The 20,838-nt window shown below is 38.3% G+C and overlaps 1 protein-coding gene across 2 annotated transcripts in view; it reads left to right on the top strand.

Moving 5' to 3' along the window:
* Positions 1-20,838, top strand: part of LOC122885835 (glypican-6-like) — a 92,882-nt gene that overhangs the window by 52,285 nt on the left and 19,759 nt on the right. The window contains exons 5-7 of one of the 2 annotated variants that reach the window (XM_044217528.1): positions 7,697-7,827; positions 8,489-8,632; positions 9,605-9,634. In XM_044217528.1, the coding sequence (XP_044073463.1) occupies positions 7,697-7,827; positions 8,489-8,632; positions 9,605-9,634 (305 nt within the window). The remainder of the gene's footprint in view (positions 1-7,696; positions 7,828-8,488; positions 8,633-9,604; positions 9,635-20,838) is intronic. The other variant, XM_044217529.1, reaches the window with a different exon arrangement.

Here is a 20,838-nt window from a genome sequence, read left to right as displayed (position 1 = left end):
TCATTGATCCCTGAGTGGAAACTCTTTTGCTACAGCAAACTTATTTTATAAAATAAAATAAGAGTGAAGTACAAAGTGGTTTTTACGGGTTGATGATAATAATACGGTATAAGGTAATAGTGCATGAACTGTCAAGTTAAGTGTAGCTTATTAAGATTATATTCAGATGAAGGATATTGCACAGCAGTAATAGAGGTATGAGTAATATCAATATCAATAAATAGGGAATTTTAAACTAAAATATTGCACAGGAGTATTACACAGAATATTGCACAATTATGTCAGGTATTGCAGAGATGTAATGATCAATGTCCAGTTTAATGACTTAGGGTCATATAGACTGACATGTAGAGGGAGGAGTTAAAGAGTTTGATGGCCACAGGCAGGAATGACTTCCTGTGGCGCTCTGTGGTGCTTTTTGGGGGGATGAGTCTTCCGCTGAAGGTTCTCCTTTGTTTGACCAGCACGTCATGGAGCGGGTGGGAGACACTGTCCAAGATGGCATGTAGTTTGGCCAGCATCCTCCTCTCTGACACCACCGACAGAGAGTCCAGCTCCACCCCCACAATGTCACTGGCCTTACGGATCGGTTTGTTGAGTCTGTTAGCGTCTGCTACCCTCAACCTGCTGCCCCAGCATGCAACAGCATACAGGATAGCACTGGCCACCACAGACTCATAAAACATCCTCAGCATTGTCCGGCAGATGTTGATGGACCTCTTGAGTTTTGTGGTGCTGATGTGCTCCATAACATGTTGTTTTACAAAGTGCAAACAAGGATGCTGACTGGGGGAAGGACTTCTTCAACATATTTATGGGCCAAATAGTTTAAACACTTTTGTCAGCATCCATACACTGAAATTCCATGACATCTCCAACCCCATTAGTAACACAATCTGCTTGTGAATGGCTCATTATTGGTTTATGCTGCTTAGTTTCATTAGCAGTGCAGTACAGTATCAGTGCTGCTCCAGTATATGGCTTTTACATTAGAAGTCTTGCAAACTTTTTAGTGTGTTGTTATCACTCCATTGCAAATATGTACAGTAATAATGGAAAAAGAATGAGTGTGTCATGCTTTATTTTTAAACCAGACTAAGAGTCTACAGCCATGCTAGCTGTTCTTTGAGGCACAGTGGCACAGTGGTGCTTTGAGCTAAATGAGCTAACATTTTTACAGTGAAAATGCTAACATGCTGATGTTTAGCAGGTAACGTTTACCATGTTCACCATCCTAGTTTAGCCTGTTAGCATGCTAACATTTGCTAATTTGCAGTAAACACAAAGTACAGCTGAGGCTGATGGTAATGTAGATTAGCAGGTATTTACTCATAAACCAAAGTATTGGGAAGATAGAAATTTTGACCTGACAATGGCTCTAGATGAAAAGTCTGGGGATCGCCAAAGGTATTACAAGTCCTCCTGAGGGGCCCAAATCCATCTAGGAGATATTGAGAAATTTAACAGGACAAGGGAAAACTTCAACCTGCTGGTGGTACTACAGGAAATGTCAGGGGGGTCACCAAAGTAAGGCTTCATTCTCTACGGAACATGAATGTCTGTACAAAATTTCATGGTAATCCATATATTTCAGTCTGGACCAAAGTGGTAGACTGACTGAAAAACCTGCATTGCCATCCATAGAGCCACACCGCTATGGCAAATAACCTTATAAAAGCAGGTCTTTGTAAAAGCCAACTAAAACTGCCTTCACCTCAATACATTCTAGCGGCTTTACACTCACTTCCGGCTTTCAGGAGGAATCAGTATTTATTTGAATAACAGAATTTAACTCACATTAAATTCACCTCGGGGCACCACCCTTCAAAAAGGGAAAATTGATAGCCAATTAATTAATTTAGTCTCAGTCTAAAGGTTTCTACTCTTGTGCAACATTAACTAGACCAGCATTTATATTCAAAAGCTTTTTTTGAAAAGATAATAAGCAGAGTAAAACGCACAGTGTAATCTAACTAAATGTACTTAACTAAAGAACAAAAAGGATAGTGTGTGCGCGTGTATATGTGAGAGAGAGAGTGTGTGTGTGTGTGTTACTGAGTGAGTGTGCACAAGTGCGTGTACTCGAATGTGTGCATGTCGGGTGCGTGCCATAAAGAATGTGTGTATGTTTCTTTGTTCTGCCTTCATATGTTCCACGTGCACAGGCACAAACACACGTGTTAGGTCAGAAACAAAAGAGTATGTGAAGCAGGAGCTTTGAGTTTCCTCTCTGCGTGTGTGGCTATGTTTAAGAGCAATTTGGCTGTATGTATTAGAGGGTTACACGGGAGCAGATTTTCACTCCTGTCCCATCCTAATCCTTGAAGAATGACTCCTGTCCCATCTCGTTCCCGATTTTAAAAAAAGAAAAAAGAAATCAGAAAAAAGCGTTTTTTCATACTATTTATATATATAAGAACAGGCCCATAATACTCGGCCCCGCTCGCTCCCATTGAGTTTTTTTTCTGTCTTGTCCCAGTGCTGTGATAAATAGTGAAATTTACTCCCATCCCACGGGAATCCCACAGGAATCCCGAGACCCACAGGATTCCCGAAAAAAATGTCAGCTTCTGATATGTATGTGATCCGTGTAGGATAATGGTGCCAGGTTATAAAAGAGGACAGTTAGTTTGCAGGCAAGACCCTGCATCTGTGTGAAGCATTCATAATATGAAAAGAGGTCAAAACGATAAAGCTCAGTGAATAAACCAAATCAATATGTACATTGACAAAAGTTAAACAGTCCTGTGCTCAGCCGTGTATTCCTCCCTCTTGCATTGCTGCCATAAGAAAGTGCGTCTGCCCCGAGCAGACTATGTGGCAGAGGGGACCTCTGTCCAGCGGTCACATAGCCAACTGGGGAAACAGAGGTAGAGAGAACAATAGAGGAGCTGGGGTTTCTTGCCTCCGTCTGGGGTATAGTCGGGGGATATCAGGTTACAGTTACGGTTACAGGAAGTGATTGGAGGAGAGGTGCAAAAGTTCAGTTTAAGTCACGCATTGAACAAATTCATCTGAGTTCCAATTGTACCTACACCAACATGAAGGCTCTTGTGGGTGTTGTTGTTGTCATATGGTACAGCAAAGCAGGATGTGTTTAATGGGGATATTTTAGTTCAATATTCATGAGTATGTTTAAGCTAAGGCTAATTCAACAGCAGAGCAGAAGAGCTTTGTCAGGACATGGCTGATTCTCCACGTTCAGCTGTGATCAAGCTGGCAGTAGTTGTGCATACAAGACTGCAGATCTGCTATATATCACATTGTCTCCCATAATTTAAGCTCTACATCTTGTAGAAAAACTCTTTGACTCTTTGTTGTTGTGTATGCTCTGTATTTATATAGTCATGACATGCTCTTTGTAATCCTTATATCAGCAGAGGATACTTTTTAATATACAGTATGTCGCCCTTTTCTGTGACTGCCCTAACAAGTCACTGGAGGTTGACAAGGAAGATGAGCATTACCACCAGCTTGTTTGTGGTAGCCATGGAGAAATTCAGTTTCTTTATGAGGTTTTCATAAAAGAAGAAATTAGCATTTTGAAAAAGCTTAGTAGGAAAAATGTGTTCAAGCATTTATTCTTGATGATCTGAGTGTGCTTTTTCAGTTTTATTGCTATTAATACTTTAAGAGTGAAAGCTTGTTTTTAACATTATATGGAAATGTGCTTTTGTGTGAATTTGTACAAATATGTGCGTGTGTGTGTGTGCATGCGCTCATATATGTGTATGTTCAAGGACTTTTTAGATCAGAACAAAGTGTGACCAAGGAACAACATGCATTTTTTTTCCTTTTCCATTTTTATACCATTTCACATAGCACCATTAGTTGGTTGACTGAACCACAGATGAGCTATGCTTTACAGAATCCAAATTACACTAGAGCCATTTTTCATTCTATGGAGCTCTTCACAGGCAAAGAGCCATAGATGGGCCTGTTCGTTTTCCTTATTTGTCCTTGTCTGCTGGAGGTTGCCGCTGGCTGACATAGCCTGAATATAAGTGGACATCAATCTCGATAAAGAGGCAGAGCCCAGAGTAATATTACCTTCTCAGTTTTTTTGTTTTTTTTTTAGCTGTTTAGCAAGACAGTGCAAATAAGCATGTTTCACATCACAACCTGAAACATTAACCTCCAATATGAAACAAAATATTGCAATCAGGCTGTGGTTTCACCGCATGGTGTTTTTTTAGTTTTACATGTCTATATCCAGTAAGGCACAGTCTCAGTTGTTTTTAAAACCCTCAGCTCAGAAAAGGACAAGATGCGTCTGTTTGCATGGCTGTGTTGTGATGATAAAAAGATTTCCTCCGGCTGGCCTGTGGCCTATCTCAGTGCTGCAAAAGTGATGCAGGGAAGATTTGGCTCAGAGTGGCAGCCATGCCACAGCGGACTGGACTTCATGCACTCCTCATAAATGAGAGTCATTAATTCTCCATGTAGGTAGAGTTTTTCCACATGCGGTGTAGGAGCCCCTCTTCCTCTGGGATAAAGCCATACCCTGGCCTGACTCAACCCAATCAGCACCACTTCTCATTCTCCTGCTCTCTTCTTTCTCTCTCTTTTTCAGTCTCTCCCTTATCTGTGTCTGCTCTCCCTCAGTTATGTATGAACACAAAGTTCCCTCTGTTTGTCAAGCCCATCTGATAAGTTGCAGATAAGACACCATCTTTGGGAAAGATTGCCATCGTCTCTGATACTAGAGGCACTCTTCCTTTCTCATATTATAAAGTATGAGTTGTTCCCAGTTGGCTTCCTTGACCTAAATTTTGAGTATTTGCACTTGACAGTTTTTAAGCTTATACTTTTTTTATGTGTGTTTGTTATGAAGTAAGCAGACATACCTGAGGCAGTTGAATGAATTTATATCATAATCAGATTAAACAGCAAGCTGTATTGCAGTGCAAAATTCAAAATATTTTCAAGAAATGCAAGAGCACAGAAAGCATTCTGCCTTAATGGCAGTTTAATGTCAAGAAACACATGACAACTGATCAGCATCAATGCTAATAGACAAGTTGTAGCAAATCTTAATTTTTTTGTTTGATTTTGCTGGTGCAGGTGTCATCTACATTTAGACCATATGGTTGCACAGTGGTGCGATTGAAAACCATTTGGCTCTGACGTAGTCTGTATATTAAAATCTCAGTGAGCAGCACAGGCAATTTGCAATCCACAGTGTAAACAAACAGAAGAGCTCTTCAAAGGCTCAGACTTTAATAGAATTGGAAAGGAAATGGAGCCAGAGCTGAGCTAATGTTTCTTAGCTCTTTTCCTCTGCCATTAGTGATCTCAGGTCTCAGAAGAAGGAAAAGCTGGACAGGTTTGCTATCAAAGAACTGCAGTGTAATTTTGATTTGATTTTCAGTGCAGTATTTCCCCTTCTTTGGCTACCTTTTACACAGAGTATTTTTTCCATTAAGGTCCATTGTTTTCATATATATGGTTTTTACACAGTTTCAGTCACTGCTTTTTGGTCTGTTCTCTAGAATATTATCTGTGCCTTCACAGGTTGGGAATAAATTATACCATTCTCTTGTGATGGGTGGAGTGGTGGGATCAGCAAGCCCAAATAAATATATAAGCCATTCTTCAAAAAACAACACGCTGCTTATTTTAGCGCAGATTAAATAAACTGTTAACTGTTAAATAAAGCTGTCACAAGCATGTAAGAAGCCATTCTTTCTGTAGTCTCCAAATGACAGAATGACCTTATTTAGTAATGAGGTAATTGAAGAGTCATTATGACAGCCTGCTGGTGAGGTCTTGCCCTGGGAGGTCTGTGGGTGGAGAAACCTCTCCTGACAGACTGCCTAAGTACTGTCTCCTGATCTGGGACTTGTTCAGTTATGAGTTAGTGGTTTGGTGATGTCCAACTCCCTGTGGCACACCATTCAAATACAGAACTACCATTGCAGAGACTGTGGAACATTAGTATATGAACCCTGTGGTGTTGAGAGCACTTTAGCACTGTTTCATGGCAATATCAATTAACTCACTTTATTGAAAGGGCAACAGTAGTTGCCTAACTTGTTGGAGCTACTGTGAAATCTGCACCATCGCAGTTGTAAATATTCAATATTTTGAATGCAACATCTTTTTTTTTAAATGATCAGAGGTGTTAATTGAAAGTGATGAAAACAAGTGGAGATGATAATGTTAAGTGTCTCATGTTCAACAAGGCCCTCTGGCTTGTGTCCACACAAGGATATTAATGAGCCACTGACCTTATAGTATTCATTGCCCGCAGCGAATGTAAATAAATGCTTGGCTTTCAGAAGTTCTATTAAATCAGTGACTCATCAGCGCTATTTGTTGCATGCAGCATAACAACATTTTGTTGACTTGACTGAGTTGATCTACATAAAAATTGAATTTGGCCCAAGAAGCATTCATGCTTCATAAGCGTGTGTTGGTGGACTGTGATGAAAAGGCGGAGGTGATTGACAATACTGTGTAGTAATCAGAAGGCAAGATACAATGGTGTGCTGTTTGAAACTGACCATTGTTGAAATGTAGGATAAGAAGCTAACAATTATTTGCATGATTGTTTTTTTTTATATATTGATTATTTAGTCTTTTAAATGTTAAAAATGGCCATCAAAATTTCTCAGAGCCCAAAGTGGCATCTTCAGGTTGCTTGTTTTTTCCAACCAATAGTCAAAACCCAATATAATTCAGTTTACAGTCACATAAAACCAGCAAATCCTCACATTTGAGAACCTGGAACCAATTTTCAACCAATGATTTATTTATATATATATATATATATATATATATATTGTATGTGTGTGTAGCATAAAGGGGCTACAATTTACATTTCATTGTTGTAAAATGACAAATAAATTACCTTGATTGACAGCATTTATGCATTTAACGAAATTCAAATAAATACGAAATAGGGAAATTACTTTGGTTGTCTGTGGAATCAACCTGCCTTTTTCGTTTCTTTGTCTTTTTATTCTTTTTTTTTACTTTCTATGCAAGCTGACAGAGCCTAACACACTGCAACTAAGAACATACAAGCAACTAGAGAAAACAGAAACAAATAAGGAAAACATATTCACCAGTTTGACAACTTATGCATTGCATTTTGGAAAGCACTTAAAATACAGAAAACACAAGCAAATACAGAAAACCCAACAAAATGTTAGTAATTATGTAAAATACTAGCAGATACAGAAAATACAAGCAAATATAGAAACACTGCAAATGCATACAACTGAGCTGCCTGCAACATAATAGAAATGTATCCAGGGACATGAGTGGAACCCTCTATGCTTGTTTTTTAAGATTGTGTTTTCCGCATTGGCAGTGAACATCTACATGTGTTAATCAAACTTGTGAATATATCTTAAGTTGCAGTGCACTAGGTTCTCTCAAGTGCTACTAATATTGGACCCTGCTACATCAGACATGACAGGAATGTGTCACTAAGCATGTGAACAGGACCACATAATACATCTTACTAAAAATATTGACTGAAAATAGAGATGGTCAGTGATATTCCAGTGCAATCATTTCCACTGCAAGACTTGGCAAAAATTGTTATATGGAAGGTTATTTTTGTATGTGAGTGCTTTACCAGCACTTTGATACTAGTGAAAAGTGTTCCTTCAACTAAGTGTGTGTCTGTTTGCACCTCTGCTCTCCTCCCTCCAACTCCCCACCTTTTTCACCACTGTTATGACAGATGCCATGCTGCTGGTGGCACAGAGGCTGGAGGGACCTTTCAACATTGAATCTGTCATGGAGCCTATTGATGTCAAGATTTCAGAGGCCATCATGAATATGCAAGATAACAGTGCCCAGGTCTCCTACAGGGTATGTCAATTAGGTTTATTCCCCAGAGAACAAAAGTAACACCTCAGACAGGTTGTTGAAGTCCAACTTTTCTCAAACTAAAATGAAACTAAGAGGGGAGCTTGCTTTAAGTCATACTGGGCTGTGTCTAAGGTGTGTAGTATAACATGTTCTAATTATGTCCAAGTTTAGGTCTTGTATTTTGAATTATATGTTTCAATTTGGTCAGATAATCTTAGTTCAACTAACAGTAGTTAATGTGTTTCCTGCATTTTTCTTTGCCCACAAAATTGTAGTCAGAAAGAGGGAAAAAAAATGTAGGTGGTTGTGAAGAATTTTTTCTGCCTACACAGTTTTGGATGCCGGTTCTCATTCAAAGCTAAATGCTCTGTTGGCTTTCCCATGCAACAGATGCAGTTTTGTTTATGTTTTAAGTATATGTGGTATTTTCCCAAAAGCCCGTAAAAACTTAACTCTATCATCTTAAATAGCATTGGTCACAGCTCCTAGTTGAATCACCTATCAACGTGGTTACCTCAACTTGACAAAGAGCACTGTCACGCTGGTAATGTGGGGTGAATGCTTCACAAGACCTTAACAAAACAACATGTTTTCCCTATTTTCTGCATCCAAAGTAATTTAAAACCCTGACAATTGGGTGCCCATGTTTTTGTAATTGCAGGTTTTTCAAGGCTGTGGCCAGCCAAAACCCGCAGGAATGACTAGGTCTACCCGTGGTGTTTCGGATGTGTTCAACGCTCGCTTCAGGCCGTACAGCCCAGAGGAGCGGCCTACCACTGCAGCTGGCACAAGCCTAGACAGACTGGTAAGGAGACAGAGCCAATCCTGCTGTTTTCAGGCGAGACACTGCTTCAGTGTAAACATCATTTGTCTTTCTGACTTGACACTGTTGATTAAAGCTGGTGATTTGCCATCGTAAGCCCCTGGAGCCGGAAATTAATTCTTTGTACTTGTCCTCCATTCAGCCCCCTCTATCGATTTGTGTTTGTTAACGAATCAACAGCTTTACCCCAAGAGGGCAGTGGAAGGTGTGGTGCACTGCACGTTCAGTGCCCTTCTCATTTCTGTGTACTTGGCAAACAGAAAAGAAAGGGATGAAAGAAGAGATGAATAGATTTTGTGAGGCTGACCATATCAATTGTTTGCTGTAAAGCACACCTTTATTTTCTATCAGATTAGCTGTATGTTGGATTGGATCTTGATACATGGATTTCCATCTCAAACAACCTTGAAACCTAAAATGCTGCATCAGGGTAAAGGTTAACATGGAGCTGACAGACCAATTCAGCTGAAAGACAGTTCTCATCATGGATTACCTTTGCAGCCACAGTGCCCTTCCTTTCTCCTCTCTAGCCCTTTTCAAAGTGAATCTTTTCAAATTGTAGTCAGTTATGTTGGTGTTTTGAGATATTTTTATCAGCTGAAAAGTACCAAATATATTAAATCAGTTTAGTGGAAAGTCTCGCCACAGTGTTTAAAACATGCTAAATCAAATGTCTGTGCTTTGTGTCAGATTGATAGGTTATTTAGTTAATGAATACATAATTTGAAAAGCAGCTGTTTTTTGCCATCTGGGTCTTAAAATCCCACAACAATAAATGAGTTATTTGTTTTATTCAATAAAAATTCTGTTTTGCACAATCTAATTAATTCTCCACACATTTTTGATGTCTTATATACAGCAGTTGCCTTTTTAGCTTTGTATGTGCACCAACGATTTCTTCCACCTACGCTGAATTAAGACTTTCTGTTTCCCTGCCTTTATGCTGCAAACCAGAGGATTGTTTGGAATGCGATGCAACACAGTGTAAGGTTCAAAATTTTATACTAATTTCCGTTGTTTGTGCTGGGACTATTGTCTGCAACTGTTTTATGCGTTATGACTGGAAGCAAATGTTTTAATATTATCTTTTAATATTGTGTAGTTGGGGATGCATAGAATTGTGCTCTAAGCCTTAGAGATTTACAGTAAACAAGCACTGTGACCTGTAAATCCCAGTGGCATGCAGCACTTGGTGTGCTAAGTGTCAGTCATAGTCTCATTTTCATCTCACAGTCACCTAGTCTCATTGAATTTGCTATGAAGGAGCATTTTATCTTTAATCTTTATGGGGTTCTAATGCACCTATTAAGAACTATTCAGGCTATTATATTCAGACCTCGATAAAGGCCACTGGGGTGTATTATGGCATTAAAGCATCAGCTGTTAAACACGGTATTTTACAGTCAAGCCTCTAACACCACAGGGATTGTTGAACACATGCCATGGTGTCCTCAGCTAGTGAGGATTCCTCTCTGGAGATCCAACATGAAACTTCGGCCATCACCATATCTAGACACATCCCAGTCCAAGACTCTCATTGCTATAGCTAATAAAGTCAACTCCTTGAGGAAGCCAACCGATCTGCAGGTGACCTGCTCCATCAGAGCTGGTAGAGGAGGGAGCTGTGAAGAGTTCAATAGTACAGTCAAGTGGGGGTTCCAGACTGCTCATGAATAACTGAGCAATTAGCCTGCTTGGAGAATTTCACAAGATGGAGCTCAGTGACAGGAGGCTATTTTTGTCGTACGATAACTAGACCACTGTACCTGAGCAGAAAATTCCATTATCAACATCCGTGTGCCCGAGGAATCCATGCTGATCAGAGTGGCCACAGGAAGCTGCAAATTGTGACATTTCTGTAATGTGTTGTAATGGGGATTGTTTGGTTCATGGAAAGAACAAGAACATGCTTGGTCTGTCATTTGGCTCGGTCCGGCTCACATCCATTCATCCATCCATTTCAGTCGCAATCAGGTGTGAGCAGAAAATCCAAAGTATTTCCGTAGATTTAGGATTTTCAGAGAAACTAGAAACTAGCAACAACATGCATATTAAGCTGTATTGACTTAGAGCCAAATACATTGAACCTGCTTTAACAGATTTTTCTTTGGCCATTTGAGAGAACCAAAACAAGCTGTAAACTCAACACTGACGTTTTAAGTAATATGGCGAACTTGTTAGCAAAAAGTTGTCTTTTTACACATCCAGCAGATACAGAGCAGCATTAGCATTCATTTGGAGTTATGGTTCAGGCTTATATACTTATACTTATACAACTTATATACAGGCAACGAATATTCACGCTGCTTTAAGCTCTGTCTTTGGTCTACGCTAATTCCTGACGGAAATATCTGGCTCTTTAGCTACTAAATGCTCCACTATGTTCACCAGCTAGTCATTAACTTTGTCTGCCTGCTGTTTAATGCTGAGCAGGTAGTGTCCAATGGGTTTATTAGAGCTTTTTCACTGAAAACAGCTGCCTACTGTATATTTAAAACTCTCTTTCAGCAGTGAGAGTGAACCAAATCAGTAAAGTTGTGGGCCTTAAAACCAAAACAATGAGCTGAAACATGCTATAAAGCTCAGTAAAGCTGAGGGGAACTGCAGAATCAGGTGATAATTGTCTGGTTCATCACGACCCCTTTCACATACAAGTCAATAAAAATATTGATTATAGCTACTAAGATTTATATACTGTGTGTCTGTGTGTATATATATATAAAGTATAACATATATAATAAGTAATACAGCATGTAGCAATCAACACAGCTGAATTTTGAAGCTAGTATGGAAAATCTTAAGGATGCTGTTATTCTTACTGCAACTAGATGCAGGCTCAAAGAATACCGAGACTGGAAAGTCAGTGATAAAACCTCCAATGTGTCACTGGAAATACAAAGTCAGTAACTATTAATATATAATAACTTAAATGTTGTAAGAATAAATATAAAAACAGCCAACAACAGCTGTGTTTTTTTTGGCGACAACTTTGTAGTCCATCTGGATTAGGTTTCTGATAATGAGCTGTGAAAAGAAGTGTTAAATACTGTAGATATTACCAAACCAAAGCAGTGCAGCATCTGTAAACATGAGAAGATAAACCTTACTGAGCTGGGAATACTTGATGAAATAATTAACTCAGGGGCATCCTGGTGGTGGAGTGGTTAAGATGCAACCGCAATGTTCCGGGTTCGATTCAAGTTGGGAACCTTTGTTGCATGTTATCACCTCTTTCTATCACCTCTTCTCTCTCCCTGTGATTCCTGTCTCTCTATTCTCTCGTAATAGCAAATAAAGGCAAAAATGCCATAAAGATCTGAATGACAAAAAAGAGAGAAAATAGGCTGTCTTCCTCATGCATCATATCAGATGGCCTTTATAGTCCAAGCCACCGCATGACATAAACCCGTTTCCTATTAACAACACCACGCTTACAGCATACACTGTAATTATTGTCTCTAACAGCTACTGAAATGGTCCTCCTGTGCAGCCTGTTTGATGCAAGGTTTAATTTAAACAATTACGCAGCACTTTTGCCAGTCAAAACAGCTTAGAAATTGATGAGTGTGTTATGAGTATAAAAGTAGCATTAAACTGTTTAATCTCATAATTCAAAACTGACTATATGCTGAGTGCTTATGTAGAACAGTTTTTGATTGCAGTAAATGAAACAGACACAGTGCTAGAGTATTAGTCAGCATGTAGTATTCTCAACTAAAGATTGTAAAATTTATATTCAGATAGTGAAACATCACCTTCATTATCATGGCAGCTACTTTAATGGTGGCAGTGGTTTGTTCAGCTAACAATGAATTATGTTGGCTGAGGTCATATGTTTTAGATACCATACCATCTCTGCTGTGAAGTCACTCCTGCAGCTTACCTCCAGCTGTCAAACATCAAACATTATAACATCAGTTGTTAATATATAATAAGCAAGCAAAGGCATGAGCGGCCTAGTTATAGCCTTACATTTATACATGTCTAACTTGTGAAAAGTTTGATGTATTTCTGTTGAGGTCCTGCAGTTGACATCACTGCCTCTAATAGCCGCCATACTGGCAGGCAGAAATTATGCTATTCTCGGTCTTGCAGCATATAGATGCATCAACACTGACTGCTCAGGTAGCTAGTTCACATGATCTTACTAAAGGAAAAATCCTCTATACCAGACATGTGTGAAAAAAACTGAACAAATGGAAGAAATATCTTTTTGTAGTAATGATTTTTTTTAAATGGCTTTTCAATTTCAGACGTTAACTGCAGTCATTAGAGAACAAAGAGCATTTGGATTTGTTACAGAAGGTGTACTACAGTGAGTCAAGTAACATAGGCTACTGAACTAGATGGTCTGCATCATCACTGGTCCTTGAATAAGTGCGACTATGCCAAAATCCATGTTTTGCCACATGATTTTAGGTATAATTCTTGGTCACTTAAGCCATGCTATGGTCAGATGAAGCCTGCAGCAGGATGCGATCTTCACTATGGTTGCATTAGGAAACAGAGGTGGTGTGGAATCATCAGTATCCATTCTTTATATTTATGATTTAACATTTATTTATTCTCTTTACCTCTGCAGTGTCAGGAGAATGGTTTACCTGGTTGTTAAATGCAAATATTTCCTGTTGATTTGGTTGAGGTTGTATAAGAATATATGCTATTATTTGTTTAGCATATAAACAGAGTAGTGGCAGTAGGCATCACATGTATTTCCCCTCACTTACTTAGTACGCATCTGTATCTATATTGTATCTCTTTAGAGCTTCTTTAGAGCTACAGTGAGACAGGTGGTCAGTGGGTGGCTTTTATGAAAAGCAATTTATTAGCCATTGTTATTTAAGAACCCAGTTCTTGCTTCTATCATTCAATGTGCCAATGCTGCAGTACCCCAATAGGTTGTTAGTAATCTTTTGGAAAGGGTCTTGGGAACAAATATTTTGTTGAAGATAGAGGTGTCAGTCTGCAGCTGGTGTGGTTGAAAGGTTTGGTCATGGTTCTTGATTCTCTTTTCATATCCAGCATTAACAAAATGCAGAAGTTCAAATGCAGGTTTTGACCAATAGCAGCTCTTCAGAGGCCTGGTACACCTGAGAAATATCACAAAAATATGTTAAGGAATAGTGACTTTTGCTTTTAACTGCAGCTTTCTGTCAGTTTGTATCTCTTAATTGAAACTGCTGCCTCTATGCTGTACGCTAGGATAAAATGTAAAGGTGTTAGTCTCATCTAGCAGCTGCCTCGTGCCATCATTAGTGTGGCAGCATTTATGTGTTTATCTTGCAGCAGGGACATGACTGGCTTTCCTGTGAGAGGATCTTTGTTTTCCCACACACTGTCCTCGTTTAGATTCTGGCACAGGATAATTACCCATGACAGTGACACTGCTCAGCCTTGTGAAAGCTGACAATAGTTTAAAGTGTCCTTTGATAAGAACGTCTTGTCTGGATTCAGCGCTAAAGTTGTGAGTCAAAGAATGTGCAAGGGATGGCGGGGAGTGCCTGCGTTCATTTCTTCTGTTGCCTATAGAGAAGCCTGGAGGAGCAGGCCCACCTCCAGCTCAATGAGCCATGACTGTTTAATTGCCTGACATTCTGTCAGAGCACACACCCTCAAAGCTCTGAGAGAAATGGAGATTTGAAAGTCCAAAGAGGGGATAAAGGCACAACAGACTGTCAGGCTCTGAGGCGCATTATAGATAAGAGGTGGAGCTTTTAATTTGACATTTGTAACAAGTTTGGTGCAGTTCAATTTGGTGTAGTTTTATTGGTCCTATTTGTTTCCCTTGTGTAATACACGGTTCACATCTTATCAGTGTGGCACTATAAACAATAAGAGCAAGACACAAACAAGACTAGACTGTAGAAAGAGCCTGCAGGGAACAACATTTGTTAAAAATGAATCCTTATGTCCATAAATAGTATTGGACCTTCTTTTTACGTAGCCTTCAGAAGAAACGTCTTGATAGTCAATCACATGTATCAGATATTTTTTTATTTAACTGATTAAGACATCACCAGCAACTACAAGGTTATTCATGTACATGCACTTCCCTAATTATTTATAAATGCAACCCAAGTCATCAATGGCCAGCTCCAACATCCTTGATGAATTCAGAAAGCTGTCTTCATTAACGGTTGGTCAGTTAATTTATGTTTTTTCCTAAGACTCGTTGAGTTTTTGCCAGAATTTCACTGAAAAATACATGGAATTTCTGGAATTTTTAAAAGGACAAGATTGATTTAGAATGTTTTTCACCATTTTCAATTTGTTTGTGTGTACTGATACAAGACATCACTGTTCTCAGTTCACATTAAACAAGGTTTTCTTGCAACAAGTACTTTGCAGAAAATGCTAATAGAAGAGACAAAACAGGAGAAAATACAATTGAGGTACTGATTAATGATTAAGTCCTTTTTTGCATTACAAATGTTTTTTATAAAATCTGATTTTCACCAAAATGTTTTCATTTTCTTAAATCCAATTTTCACCTGTTTCTTAATATTTAAATTCAATATTTTTGTTTTTCTGTGCACACAAATATGATGACCCAGACTACACATTAAATGGAAAAGCTATAATTGTAAACAAATTACAGCTCCCCTTTCATCTGTGCAGATATAATTTACTCCAGCCGTTCTCCTTTCTCCGTCTCTCTGCCTGTCTCACCCTGTCAAACATTTTTTTGTACTGCTGGATGAAGTAAACATTTTTGAAAACCAAAGTCAACAATAAACAGTGGCTATCCAGCATGCATTCAGGCATACACTCCCAGGGTTAGTCTAAACTTGCCACAGCAATTCCAGACTCCTGCTCAAAACAGAAAAACACTTAGCAAAATATTGTAAGAAAAACTCTTCATGGAAACTGCTAGACACTCACAGTGGTTTCCAACCTGGGGTCATAAAATAAATATGAGGGGTCACATGAGGATTAACAAGATAAACAGAAAATTGGTGTATATTTTTCTAGGTTTTGTCTAACCTTTGCTTTTTTCTTGTGAAATACTGCATCAGTGCACTTCTCCAGGCCTCTGGTAATAAATCTGAGACCAAAAACATCAATCCTTGGTTGAACTGCTCACCCTTTTCTGAAACTTGAATTTGATTCGCCAAACTAGCTGTGATGTTACAAATCAATCTCATATGTACACGTCTTAAACTCAGGTTTAAGGTGGGCACCGAGTAACTTTTCCTCTTTAGCAGATAAATGTGAAAACAGCCTTCTAAAACTGACATACATTTCAGTGAGTTGAGCAAAACACATTTTCGAGATGTTATATCCTCCGGTCTGCTATACAGTATGCATTTCAGGAGTTGGGAGATATTCAAGTCCAAAAGAGACAATCACTCTTGTCCTCTTGGCTAGCCATCTCAGTAAGAAAAGGTGGATTAATGCTTAGAATTGCTGCCTCAAAGCAAGAAAGTTTTGCACTCGAATCTTAGCTTTCCCCATGTTAGCTTTTTTTTTCTTGAGTTACTCCAGTTTCCCACAACCATGCCATGCAGATTAATAAACTGCTGTTAGGTGTGACTGTGTGATTGTCTGTCTATGTTTGTTAGCAATGTGAGAGACCAGTGATCTGCCAAAGGTTTTTCCTTGCTTTTAGACAGTACATGGGCTCCAGCCTTCCATGACTCTGATTAGGAGTAAGTGTGTGAATGAATAAAAGGTGCAAAAAGGTAGTTTTTCAGCTAGGTGTGGTGGTGATCTGACTGGATTGCCCAGAACGGTCTATCATGATGCATACTGAATCTTTTTTTACGTATGGTGTGTGCTGGAAACTGTGATATCACTTTTATTCTCTGCTCACTTTCGTGTTAGGATAAATTATATAAGTTCATACGGTTAGTACATGGATAACTTGTAATGGTATAACATTAAGTAACACTGAATATTCATGCACACAATCTTTTTCTCTCTCTCATTCTTTGCCATGCTCAGTAGGAAACACTGAGTAAAACATCCGTGTGTGGTTTGTGAAGTCAGTTGACAGGAAAAAAGCACAACCACTCCTTTCCCCCAAATCTTGACCCTGGCATTATATTTCCACAGTCCAGGAACATGTCAAGCCACTGAAACATTCTTGTTTTGGATACAGCTTAATGGAAGTAAAGTGGGCCTATCCACAGCTCCATTCTCTCTGAGTTGTTGTATCTACTGACTCCTGCCCAAGCCATGCAATTATGTAGATTCTACAGATTCTAACATAACTCGTACTTTTTCTAAGACCACACAAAAATAAATAGTCTTGATGTGCATATGTGGCATGATAGTTTCGGGGGATTGTTTGACCGTAAATTAAACTATTTCCTCGGTAAGGGGGTGGTGCTCAAGCGTAAATATTTGACTGCTGTAAAATGATAACCTGACAAATTCCAAATATACCTTTTTAAATGTAAATCATCAAACCCCTTCAGCACCAAAACAGGTTTGGTCTGACTAGTTTAGTGTGTAGCCCAGATGCTTTTTAATGATTTATTATATGTATTATGGAAGGTCAATAACCTCTCTTACATTTAAAATTCATAATCAGTTCCATTTTCAAGCTAACCACCTGTGCAGTACACACTAGTCATGCTTCTATACTAGTTAGTGGTCTTTTCGTTGTATTTTAAACATGAAAGACGAAAACATAAATAGCTCACTAAAGCAGACGTGATGTCAAGGCACCATTTTTTCTCAGTAAAACAGTTGTGTTTACTGTTGGAAAGTAGAAAGTAACTTCCATTTCTAAGCATCATACTCTGGTCTGATTGTAAACAAAGCTGTGGCATTACACCGCATGCAGATATTCTACATTTCACGAGACCTAAAGGTAAGGTTTGTTCCCACACTGTAGCAAAAGTACTGTATGTTCTCTTTTTCAAGTGTTCACATTAGTGTCTCAAAAGAGCCGACTTGCAGAAGCATTATCTACTTATATCTACAGTGTCAGTGTCCACAGGTCTTTAAAGGGACATTTTGAAGCTTGATGTTAAGTTTACTGCTTCGTGGCCTGTTAGGGCAACAGGGGTGTTTGGGTGGAGCTGATGTGGGATAGAGTTGAATGCCAGGAATTGAGATACTGGGACTTCCTGGGAAATCTTCTCCCGTTTCCCACGAAAAGTACCTGTGGGAACCCAGGAATTTTAGCATTTAGCGCATTTCTATGCATGTGGCAAAGAATTGTTGACTTCAGTAATTATTTAAATCTTTTGACACGTTGACAGAATCATTCAGGATCTAATGGTAATTAATGTTCTGTTATTCGCAGTTTAACAGACAAATGAGACAAACAAATCAGAGATCAGTGTCTTTTCTTTCACGATACTCTACTCATAAAACAAATTGCTCTTCTGCTACCACATAAACTAATGAAAACTGAAGAAAAACATCCGAAAATTAGAATAAACAACATTAAATAATACATTTTCTGCAGGTCTATAGTTAAAATCAAATTTCAATTATGGTAAGAAATCCTGGGAAAAGAGGGATATACAGTATTCCCAGAAGGTAATGATTAAACCTTACGGGAAATCCTTCCGACCTGAAGTGGGATGAACAAGTGACTGAAACAACTGTGAACATGCAGCAAACACTCTAAGTGTTAATATCTTTTTCATTTACTTATTTTAACACAAGGGAAAATTATTTTTATTTCAGAGACGCTGGGAGCACTTCTGCCCCAGCTTAGGCATTCAGCCATGGGGCTAATCATAAACTTGCACAAGTAAACAGATCTTTAACTGTTATGGACAGATTGGATTTTGGGCAGAGGAGTTTGAACTATATTTTCTGAATGCTAATTATGCCAAGAGACAATAGTAACGTGTAGTTTAGGTCCCCCCTCAGAGGAAAATTCTGCATTATTTATGATATCTGTTAATAAGTGATCTGAATTCAGATTATTGTTTGGTCTGTACATGTCAGGCGTGTCAGTAAAATTACCCTTACTATTTACTGTTTAAATCAATCATCTGCAATGTTCTCGTTCTAAATGTATCATTATACAAGATCTACTGTAGCGGTGGAAAGTAAGATAAGTACATTTAGTAATTCAAGTATTTCTGGGTTTTTTTGCTACTTTATACTTCTACTCCACTACATTTCTTTAGGAAACATAATATTTTTCAGTTCACTACATTTATTTGACAGGTATAGTTACAAGTTGCTTTGCAGATTATCATTTTACGTACAAAATACAGTATATCAGTTTTGAGAAATTTAAAAGACATCACATTTTATAGCAACGCATTTAAACCCAATATTTGTGATACTGTTAACAGAATGAAACGGTTTGACAGTGTCAGATGTTAAATAGTGCTTTAGTCAAGTCTGTTGAATCTATGTAATATTTAAGCTGCTTCTAATTTCCCATGTACATTTATACCTGACATTAAAATGTTTAGATCAGTTTATATATGATGCATTGCTGTAGATTACCCAACAGTATATAAAGTAAATATAATGTACTCCGGCTACAACATTAAAATGCTGCTTACATGTACAAACCATGCAAAAATATAATATATATAATACAATAAATACTGACAGGGACCATCCTGAATAATGAGTACTTTTACTTTTGGTACTTTAAGTACATTTTTCTGACAATACTTTTACTTTATGAGTACTTTTACTTTAGTAAGATTATTTATATATTGTGGTATTGCTGCTTTTACTTTTTTACTTTAAAAGTAAGGTATCTGAATACTTCTTCCAAAACTGACCAGACCTATTGATCCTTAACTTTATCATACAAAAAAAAATATTTTATTCTTTTTCTTGCTGCCATTGTTTTCACATTCAGCAAATTCATTATCTGTAATGCACAGGAATACAGAGGAAACGATAGAAAGATGCACAAAAAAGTGTGCATTTTAAATTCAGATGTCGAGATGGCTAATGGCTCTCAAAAACAGCATCATTGCAGGTTTATATCAAAATAAAACACTCACAACACTGTGCACACATCAGTCATCTGTTTGATCCCCAGACCGGCATTAGGACCGGAAAGCACTGAATCCTGTTAACTCAGTCAGTACTACTGTTGGAACCTATAACCCCCAACTGCTCAGTGGCTAACAGATCAGACTGTCATTTAACTGAACAACTTCCAGTTGTCAACATATATAATAGTGTAAGTAACTTTTTGGGCATATTTCTTTAAGAATGTGGTCTGGCGGATCTGCTCACCTTCCATGCAATGCATTCATTCACAATTTGCATACAAATGCTTTTTTCTTAACTGGGTATGATATCCAGATACATATATCACATTTTAATATCAGGCGTAAATGAGGTATAAATTAGAAGCAGCTTAAATATTACATAGATTCAACAGACTTGACTTGACTAAAACACTATTTAACATCTGACACTGTCGAACCTTTTCATTCTGTTAGCAGCATCACAAATTTTGGGTTTAAATGCTTTGCTTTAAATGGGATGCCATTCAAATTTCTCAAAACTTCTAAATCCAAACCTCTAGATGTTATTAAATTTTACTTTTTAACTTATTTAAACAAAGTGTTGTTGAGTACCCTGAAAAGCGCTCTATATATAAAATGTATTATTATTATTACTTTGAATCCAAGGCACTCTGAGTCATTTTTAATAAAAAGCCTTTAAAAAAAAAAGGTGTGTATCCATGCAGATGAGTCTCTCTTCTTGCACACTACAAGGCGTATTGTTGTACAGTCAAGACTGCACACTTTGTTTTGAATGGACCTCTGGGATCTGTACTATATCAAAACCCACTTGAGGTGACCAGTAACCACAAATTACCACATCCACCAAAGCAGATTCATTTCAGGATGAACACTTCAGGATCTGTATTCCATATAATAACAAAACGCAGACACAGTTGTGGCTGTGAGTGTGGCTCTCTGATTGCATGAGTGAAAAGACTCACCTTAAGAGAGAGAGAAAGGAGCTGTGTATGTCAATGAATAGAAAGCAGAGCCCTTCCTCTTTACACAGCCATCGCTTTGTGTTAGGTGGAAGGGCAAAATTAAATAATGCATCTGACGAACATGCAAGGAGACGTATCCCATAGCGACACATCTCAATCAGGCTATCAGAGAATTGGGGTAACAGCCATACAGTACACTGAAGCTTTATGACCTTGGTCCTGTCGTGAGATGAAGACATAACACATGCTGTATTAAGCCAAAAGGTGCAACCACACTAGAATATTTATCGTC

This window comes from Siniperca chuatsi, linkage group LG12 (assembly GCF_020085105.1).
Source record: "Siniperca chuatsi isolate FFG_IHB_CAS linkage group LG12, ASM2008510v1, whole genome shotgun sequence".
Taxonomy (NCBI): domain Eukaryota; kingdom Metazoa; phylum Chordata; class Actinopteri; order Centrarchiformes; family Sinipercidae; genus Siniperca; species Siniperca chuatsi.
This window is presented reverse-complemented; position numbering and strand designations above follow the sequence as displayed.